This window comes from Morus notabilis, unplaced genomic scaffold (genome assembly GCF_000414095.1).
Source record: "Morus notabilis unplaced genomic scaffold, ASM41409v2 Scaffold286, whole genome shotgun sequence".
Classification (NCBI taxonomy): Eukaryota; Viridiplantae; Streptophyta; class Magnoliopsida; order Rosales; family Moraceae; genus Morus; species Morus notabilis.
The window spans coordinates 94,856-104,677 of NW_010365008.1; the positions used below are offsets into that span (position 1 = coordinate 94,856).

The 9,822-nt window shown below is 39.0% G+C and overlaps 1 protein-coding gene across 1 annotated transcript; it reads left to right on the top strand.

The window, feature by feature from the left end:
• Positions 1-6: 6 nt before the first annotated feature.
• On the top strand, positions 7-5,489 carry LOC21393553 (aspartic proteinase CDR1). Its single transcript, XM_024171596.1, has 12 exons — positions 7-329; positions 451-571; positions 957-1,384; positions 1,489-1,645; positions 1,978-2,060; positions 2,154-2,250; positions 2,447-2,516; positions 2,723-2,929; positions 3,154-3,275; positions 4,236-4,337; positions 4,444-4,541; positions 5,097-5,489. The coding sequence occupies exons 1-12, from the start codon at positions 61-63 to the stop codon at positions 5,314-5,316; spliced, it is 1,974 nt and encodes a 657-aa protein (XP_024027364.1). The 5' UTR covers positions 7-60; the 3' UTR covers positions 5,317-5,489.
• The last annotated feature ends 4,333 nt before the right edge of the window (positions 5,490-9,822 follow it).

Below are 9,822 nucleotides of genomic sequence, written 5' to 3' on the forward strand. Positions count from 1 at the left end.
GGAGCGCAGAGGACTTTCCTCCGGTCCTCTGGTTCTCCTCCCCCATCACTCACCGTTACCATGGCTCGCTCAAGTATTACCTTTCTCGTCGTCATCTTCAGCATAATCGGGCCCATCCTCGACGACGCGTTCGCCGCTTCGGCTTCCGAGGACCTCCAGGCCTCCGATCTTCACCGGCAGCCGATGATCCTCCCGCTCTATCTCTCCTCCCCTAAATCGTCGTTCCACCGGCGAGATTTCGAGGGCCGCCGTCTTCAGAAATCGGACCCCCCTCGTACTCGTACTTCCAACGCTCGCATGAGGCTCTACGACGACCTCCTCTCCAACGGGTTTTCTTCTTCGAATTTGCCTGAATTGTCTTTGAAATTTTGAGTTTTTAGGTCTTTTTTTTTTCGGAAAATATGATTTTCGAGGTTTTATTTATTTATTGTTTTACTTTATTTTTCGCAGCTACTATACGACGCGGCTATGGATTGGGACGCCGCCTCAGCAATTCGCTCTAATTGTTGATACAGGAAGCACTGTGACTTACGTGCCCTGTGCTGATTGTGAACAGTGTGGTAACCATCAGGTTCGGTTTTGTCATCAATTCTGTATGATTCAGTTTTAGTTCATTTGGATATTGTTCTTTATCCAATTTTTGGGTCCTAAATATTTTGAAGACGTGAAACTGAAGTCTGCGTACAGTTTAGGAAAGCTTTTAGGTGACTCATTTCTCTTTTCTGTCATGATTCTCTCGACTGATAAGTATCAGATAGCTATTTTTCATGATGAATGAGACCGTAATAATTTTATTGAACTTCAGTTGAAGGTAGAAAAAGGGAATCATTGGAAATTATGAGTTAGGATTAGGAATAATCAACTCAATTCGTCCTGAGTGTAATAAAGCTGATAAATTCCTTATCCCTAATGTTAAGACTTCTTTCTTTCTTGAATAAAATTTTATCATGATTCAGGATCCTAGGTTCCAACCGAATTCATCTAGCACCTATGAACCTGTAAAGTGCAATATGAATTGTAATTGTGATAGCAAAGGGGTTCAGTGCATTTATGAGCGGCGATATGCTGAGCTGAGCTCAAGTAGTGGTGTGCTTGGTGAGGACGTCGTTTCTTTTGGCAGTGAAAGTCCACTTTCACCACAGCGTGCAGTTTTTGGTTGTGAAACTATGGAAACAGGCGATTTATATAGCCAACGTGCTGATGGCATAATGGGTTTGGGTCGCGGACGGCTTAGTGTGATGGATCAACTTGTTGACAAGGGTGTTATTGGTGACTCATTCTCATTATGTTATGGTGGGATGGGTGTTGGTGGGGGTGCTATGATTCTTGGTGGTATCTCTTCTCCACCTGGTATGGTATTTGCCCATTCAGACCCTTATCGCAGGTAGTATTCTAATGGCATCTACAAGTTTAATTTGTAACTGTGTAATATGTTTTTTTTTTTTTTGTGCATCTCACACATATACTTTAGTTTTTGGATGACCACAGTCCATACTACAATATCGATCTGAAGGAGATACATGTGGCTGGCAAGCCATTGAAGTTAAGCCCGAAGGTCTTTGATAGAAAGCATGGAACTGTCTTGGATAGTGGAACGACATATGCTTATCTCCCAGAGGAAGCATTTCATGCATTTAAGGATGCTGTAAGGCATCGTTCTTTTGCTGATTTATTGAATACCTGCCTAACTTTAAAAGTCTTGACACCAGCTGTAATATAAGTTGGAGCTTGATCAATAAGCTGCCCTTTTTAGAAAATTGATTTTTTTAATGAGCTATTCTGTACTTAATTGACTAGGTAAACGTAAGTGCTTAAAATGTTACTTGCATTTGATGCTAATTTTCTTTCAGTTTTAAGGCTTCTGACATGAAGAAATTAGTTCAGTTTGCCATCCACTGATATCAAGAATTTATTCTAGTTGGCCATCCATTGATACCGCCTCTAAAGATGTTTTTTTTTTTTTTTTGGTTGGTGCAGATTATGAGGGAATTACATTCCTTAAAACAAATCCACGGTCCTGACCCAAATTATAAGGATATTTGTTTTTCGGGTGCTGGAAGGTATTTTCTTGTAAACTTGCATTGATGGAATATTACCTGTTTGCTTACTAGTTTGCTTGGTTTCGCATCTAAATTATTGGACACCTTCAACAGGGATGTCACCCAAATATCAACATTTTTTCCGAAAGTTGATATGGTGTTTGGCAACGGGCAAAAGTTGTTACTTTCTCCAGAAAACTACTTGTTTCGGGTAACTATCTTTCTAGAACTGTCTTTTCAAAGTCAAGAATGAGTTTTTGGTGAAAATCTGAGATATAATGATTTTGAAGATATTCTGAATCATTGCGGTTCGAACTTTTATGATTGTTATGTATCCATATTTGTGTATCTTTTCTCTGATGTTCTTCTTTCCTTCTTGGTCTTCTTTCTACTATTTCTCTTAAAAGCATACAAAGGTTAGTGGTGCATATTGCTTGGGAATATTTAAAAATGCTGATGCAACTACTCTTTTGGGAGGTATGTTTTATCTCTTCTCTCATTCAGACATTTGTATTCTTTTGTTTTATCATAGATGAAAACACTAGGATCAGATTGAGTCCACCTTGTGTACCCATAGCAAGCAATAGAGCCTCCTCCTTTCTCTGCCTCTGTATGTTGGCCATTTTAATAATTGGAGAGATGTATCTTACTCTTTCTTTGTTTAATTGTTTTAATTGTTACAGGAATTGTTGTCCGCAATACCCTTGTGACTTATGATCGAGAAAATGATAAGATTGGTTTTTGGAAAACTAATTGTTCTGAACTTTGGATGAGATTGAACTATCTTAGTCCTCCTCCAGGTCCTCCCTTAGTTTTTGATAGCTTGAATAGAAGCACAGAAATTCCCCCTAGCGAGGCTCCTGAGGGATCACCTCAGACCGTTTCTCCAGGTAGAGTAAGTTTCGAGCATGTAGTTTTATTTTGTTAAAGTACTGTTACTTTGTACCAGCTGTGGCTCAAACAAGGTACGAGTACTATGTCTTTGGTTGCTACTGGTAGATGTAACATTTTCCGCTCCGCACTTCTTGCCAAAGTTATACTTGTTTGCTGTCAGATTGTGTCATTTCCATCTAGGCTATTGTTTCTAATGACAACTCTTATATTTGACATGTAGGTGAATTTCAGATAGGACTAATAACGTTTGATATGATGCTTGGCATCAATAAATCTGTGAAACTTAATTTCACAGAACTTACGGAGTTCATTGCCCACGAATTGGAAGTTAAAGTTTCGCAGGTATAATTGGGTTATCATGACTTCCTATAATAGTACACTACTTCAAAATTTTTGTTTTGACAATTGGTATTATTGAAAACACATTTTGTAATCTACCTGTGAAATAAATTCTCCCTCTCTCTCAATTATCTTTCTAATTAAAATAACTGAATATTTCTAAACCTTTTGGAGAGAGTATGTGAGTATATAACTGGAATGAATTTAGAAGAAGAAATTAAGGAGATTGAGATACCAACAACAACAACAAGCCTTAATCCCAACTTAATTGGGGTCGGTTATATAGATTTCACTTTTCCACATGATTATGTTCGAAATTAAACTTTCTTGAAGGCCTAGATCTAGAATGTCTTTCCTAACGACTTCGGTCCACGTAATTTTTAGCCTACCCTTCCCTCCTAGTATTAGGTATAAGAATGTCATCTCAAGCACGAACTGGTGCTTCTAGCGGTCTACGTTGGACATGCCCGTACCACCTCAAGCAGCTTTCGCGCACCTTATCTTCTATTAGTGCTACACCTACTTTACTACGAATAACTTCATTCCTTATGCGATCCATTCTCGTATGGCCACTCATCCATCTTAACATACGCATTTCTGCCACACTCATCTTAGATATATGTTGTCTCTTAATAGCCCAACATTCACTACCATATAACATAGCTAGCCAGATTACAGTCATATAGAACTTTCCTTTCAACTTAATAGGCGCCTTGCCATCACATAAAACTTCCGTAGATTTAGATACCAACATTTTTTTGTTTTGTTTTTCTTTTGGTTTAAACATTTCTCATTCAATCAATCAGTAGATTGGAGTTGGAATATCCGTACCCAACTTAGTATCACCCCGAGTGAGATCTATTTTAGTCCTTTATAAGTGCGATTATCTCTATTACTTTGTTTATGTTGTTCCAGAAATAAACTTAACTTTCTCTGTTCATACTACCTGGTGTTCGTTTTCAGGTTCACTTGATGAACTCAAAAGTTAAAGGAAACTATTCCATTATTAGATGGACCATCTTCCCTGCTGAGTCTGCCGACTACTTTTCGAATACAACAGCAATGGTAATGTCATGCATGGCATTTAACTTTTTAAGTATATAAACTTGAAAAGGTGGAGCTTTTCCATCTATTGGTTTATGTTGAATCTAAAGATGATTTGTACGTGCAGAACATTATTTTGCGCTTAAAGGAACATCATTTGCAGCTTCCTGAGAAATTCGGTAGTTACCAACTCGTTGAATTAAAAGTCGAGCCTCAAAGGAAACAGTATGTTCTCTTTTCATGTTGTTCCTTTTCTATTTTCTGTCTATCAAATGAATAGGTAATAACTGGAATTAACATCATGAATCATAAAGTCTGTTTTAAATACACATGAGCGGGCGACTGGCAACAAACCTGGAATTACACTTAGGCTTGACTTGACTATCAAGTAATTAGAGATGCAAGGGTCTTCAGTTTTGTGCATTTGGACTTTTTTCCCGCTAACTACAAAATTCTAGGGGAAATATTTGGACTTAATTTTTCATATTTTGACACACCTTGTTACCGAAAATCTTTGTACGATTTACATGGTTATGGAGGTAAGCATGTACTTATTGAGAATGCCAAGGGAGAGGTGCTGCAAAGAGAGTTCCATATCCACGTGATTTTTTACTTTTCTTTTTGGGTTATTTTTTAACCTTATTTTGTTCATTTTTTGTCAATTGGATTATTCTTATTTACAATTCCTTACGGGCATTCTAAACTTGGCACGGAACTTAGCAAATTGATGCAACATTTTCTTTTCTTTAGTCACATTAGAGGTCTTTTGGAGAATTGCAGGTCATGGTGGAAGCAACATGTATGGATGGTGGTTGTTGGAGTCGCAGCTACCTTATTTTTTGTACTATTGGCATTGGGAACGTGGTTATTTTGGAGACACAGAAGGCAAGTGGTGGGTTCTTACGAGCCTGTTGGAGCCGCTGTTCAAGAATCTGTCGGTGCCGTTGTACCTGAGCAAGAGCTTCAGCCACTTCATAACAAAATCTTTATCCAGGAATGATCGATTTTGTATAGTGTAATTTAATATAGTGAGGAAATCCTTCTATAGACAGCTTAAGAAGTTTATTTCCAATACTGGTGACTCGATTCTGATCATACGAGATGAAATCTGCAATCCCTCCTGTTGTATAACGAAATTAAAGAAATATATAATATATAAAGGAATTAAATTCATGAAGTGTCCCTAAATTTTCTTCTCTGCAAATGGTCCTTGGATTGAAGTTGTATCAAATCACGTCTCTAAACTTAAAAAAAAAAAAAAAAAAAAAGTGAAAGTTAATTACTTGCTAATTAATGGATGAAAAATGACTGGTCAAAATTACTTGGTTTTCATTTAAGAATTATTCTGCACGGATCATGAAATGGCGTCAACATCTAACCAACAAAGCTATTATCCAAAGCGAAACAAAAGTGCCAAATGTCTGGTGTCCAATATATTGTTTACATTAATCAATCTGAATGCAAAAATAACTTCGTGAATTTTTGAAGGTTACAAGCATAGCTCTTCTTGTGGCTTCTATACATACATACATATATATATATTCGTTGGGAAATTGGAAACCAGCTCAATGTCTGTTTTTGTATGGCAATGTGAATTATATTTTGTAGGAAGAAATGGCAGTGATAAGCCTCCCGTGCGTTATACGTATGCTCGAAGGAAGCACCACCACGTGACAAGGTCGGGAGCTGAAGGAAGTGGAACGGGAAGTGCAAGTGGAGGGACAATTCAAGGAGTTGCTAAGGTGGAGGGAGCACTCGAGGAAAGAAAGGGTGTGGTTGAGTCAGCAAGTGGTTAATAGTTAGTTAGTCTTTGGGTTTGGTGAGAGTAATAAGAGATACAGAGTATAAATAGAACAGAGGTAAATAAGGGATGATTCATTCAGTTTGTGAAACTTCTGAGAGAAGAAAGTCTAAGGAGAGCAAGGGATCTCTCGAATATCCCCATATTCTTTCTGTAACCAATTTCCGCCATTAATACAATCAACCTTTTCTGTTAGTTTCCCTTATGATTTTGTCATAATTCATCTAACTGTGATTTGGAGCATAACATTTTGGTATCAGAGCACTTTTCTGGAATGACGAGGAGAACTGACGACCATGAAAAGGAGAGAGCTGAAGGAACGAGGGAAGAGTTTGCGAGGGAATTGGAAGAGGTACGAGAGGAATTGAGGAAGATTCCTCGGCTAGAGCAAGGTATGGACTTGCTGCTGGCAAGAATGGAGGAATTGATGAAACTATGGAGCCATGAGCAATAGGATCCTCAGACGGCCGGAATGGATGCACCAACGTGGAGATGCCGACGTTTGACGGCAAAAATCCCGATGGTTGGGTCTTTAGGGCTGAGAGGTATTTCACGATGAACGGTTTGATGGAGAATAAGAAATTGGATGTAGCGGTTGTAAGTCTTGACTGAGAAGCTTTGGCATGGTTTCAATGGGAGGATGGCTGGCGGGTGATTCAGAATTGGGCGGAATTGAAGGTGATGATCCTTGAGCGTTTCCGACCAACGCAGGAAGGCAACCTGTGTGAGAAATTATTGTCGCTACGACAGGAATCGCCAGTAAGGGAATATTAGAGGCAATTCGAGGTCTTGGCGGCCCTGTTGAGGGACATTCCCAAGCAAGTTCTGGAGAGTTCCTTCGTAAATGGTTTGAAACCATATGTACGTGCAGAAATTAGATTGATTAAGTCCATGGGACTGGGGCGAATTATGGAAGTAGCCCAGAGGGTGGAAGAGTGTAACCTCTTGGTACGCAGCCCAAAAGTGCAAGGCCCACAGTACTCAAGTTGAGGTAAAGGGAATTTTTTAAATGAAACTAAAGGGGGCCCAACAACTTCCAGTTTTGGAAGTGGAATTCGCTTCAGTGGGGCGTCGACTGAAAAGGGGAAGTTTTTGGAGGAAAGAAAGTCAAGCAACCAGGGCACGGGAGCAGCACCATTTAAGCGAATGATCGACGCCGAGCTACAAGCAAAGAAAGAGAAGGGTCTGTGTTACCGATGTGATGGAAAATATTTCGTTGGCCATCGTTGTGCGAACCGTGAGCTGCAAGTCTTGATAGTCCGAGAAGAGGAAAATCAAGGGGAAGCAGAGGAAGAGAGGGATGAGGCACCCGTAGAAGAGGAGATGGTGGAATTATCTCTCAATTTGGTGGTTGGTGTGACGGCACTAAAAACCATGAAGCTTAAGGCAGTCGTCCATGGATGTAGGGTAATTGTTTTAATAGATAGTGGGGCTACCCACAATTTCATTTCGTGTGATTTGGTTCAGAAATTGAAATTATCGGTGGATAAGATGGGGGGTTACGGAGTGGTGATGGGAACCGGGTTAGTGGTGAGAGGATAGGGTATTTGCCGGGGAGTGTTAGTTTCCATGCAAAAGATTGAAATAGTTGAAGATTTTTTGCCATTAGAACTAGGAAGTTCGGATTTGATATTAGGAATCCAATGGTTGGAAACCTTAGAGGTTGTGTCTGTGAATTGGAAGACTTTGCTTATGAAGTTCAGTTTAGGAGAAAGGCAGGTGGCATTAAGGGGAGATCCGGGGTTAAACAACTCGCCGGTTACTCTGAAGGCTTTAATGAGAGCTTTGAGGCATGAAGGACAAGGGGTTTGGGTAGAGTTAGGAACTCTTGGTGCGGACCAGTCTGTCAAGGAGGAGAAAGTTCCTCTGGAATTGCAAATGGTGTTGAGCAGATACGAAGAAGTTTTTGAAATGCCAGAAGGACTGCCACCGGTTAGAACCAAAGACCATGCTATTGTTTTGAAAGAGGGAACTTCCCCTATAAGTGTTAGACCATACCGGTACCCTCATATACAGAAAATGAAAGTTGAGAAATTGGTTGGGGAGATGCTAGCGGCGGGCATAATACAGCCAAGTGTCAGTCCGTATTCTAGTCCAGTTTTGTTAGTAAAGAAAAAATATGGAAGTTGGAGGTTTTACGTGGATTACCGTGCTTTGAACAGAGAGATGGTCCCCGACCATTTTTCGATTTCGGTGATAGAAGAACTTTTGGATGAGTTACATGGGGCCATGATTTTTTCGAAGATCGACCTTAAGTTAGGTTATCACCAGATTATAATGAAAGGCAGGGACGTGCCGAAGACGGCATTCCGTACACATGAGGGCCATTATGAATTTCTCGTTATGCCCATTGATTTTACGAATGCTCCGGCGACTTTCAATTGCTTATGAATGACGTTCTTCGCGCTTTCCTCCGTAACTTCGTACTCATTTTTTTTGATGATATACTCATTTACAGCCACTCTTTGGAGGAGCATGGATTCCACCTTGGTCAGGTATTGTCGGTTTTGTAGCAACACTAATTATATGCCAATGCTAAGAAGTGTAGTTTCGGGCAGCGTTCAATTGAATACCTTGGCCATATTGTATCTGCTGAGGGTGTTTCGACTGATCCGATTAAGATAGAGGCCATGGTTAATTAGCCGCCTCCCTCCAACTTGAAGGAATTATGGGGATTTCTCAGATTGACGGATTATTACTGGAAGTTTATGGCGGGGTATAGTCAAATTGCAGGTCCTTTAATTAATTTGCTCCGGAAGGATAGTTTCCGATGGAATGCAGATGTTGGTTTCCGAATCGACTTCGGATGCGAAAGCGTGGGGATAGCGGATCAAGTATAATAAAAATTTTCATAAAACCTTTGAGATACTCTATAGATTATATTAATTTTTGCACGAATAAATTAATCACATTAATTTATTTATTAAGAACTCAATTACGAATAATACCTGACGGCCGATTAGGATGATAACTTGAGTTCTTTGACCTTGAACAATCCTTGCTCCAAAGCCTTATGTTTAGAAAACCAATGTCTTCCACGTCAATTCCTAGAATCTACGAAGACGTGTGTGTGGGCACACCTGAGACAAAACATGTTAGAATAAACACTCAAATTTCTACAAACACCAACGCATGCACGATGTGGAATTTTTGGAGAAAAATATTTTTCTTCTCACTCTATAGAGAATTTCGGCCACACTTAGAAATATAGGTCAAAAATTGTGTCTCACAATTTTCTATCATTCTCTTATTTATATAGTATAAATCAAACTTCTAGAAGGAATCCAATCTCTATCTCTAAGATAAAGCTTGTTAATTATCTCTTATTTGAATTTGAAACAAAAGTCTCCTACTCCTTATCCTCAAGATGACCGGCCAACCTAGGTGATCCTATCCATGTGGTAGGCGCCAAATACAGATAGGAAAGGAAAAGAAAATCATCATTTATCCTGCAGTCCAATTTTGATTCAAATTCAAATTCAAATTTAAGTCAAACTTAAATTAGTTTGAATCCTAAATTGAACAACTTATCAAATAAGTTTAAAAGGATAAATTTAAATTATGTTCACAATTCAAATTCAAATTTTAATAATCACATTATTTAAATAATAATTAATTCTCAATTAATTATTTTTGAGTGTTTAATTTTAGAATTCCGTAATTCTAAAATTTTCATTTTGCCCTTTGTGTCTGGTAGAATTACAA

Bases quoted from the DNA above. Each gene is read 5' to 3' on its own strand.
- LOC21393553 (XM_024171596.1), top strand. From the start codon at position 61: ATGGCTCGCTCAAGTATTACCTTTCTCGTCGTCATCTTCAGCATAATC. The intron at 2,251-2,446 runs GTAACTATCTTT...TTCTCTTAAAAG, and splicing joins CAGAAAACTACTTGTTTCGG to CATACAAAGGTTAGTGGTGC. The intron at 2,517-2,722 runs GTATGTTTTATC...TAATTGTTACAG, and splicing joins TGCAACTACTCTTTTGGGAG to GAATTGTTGTCCGCAATACC.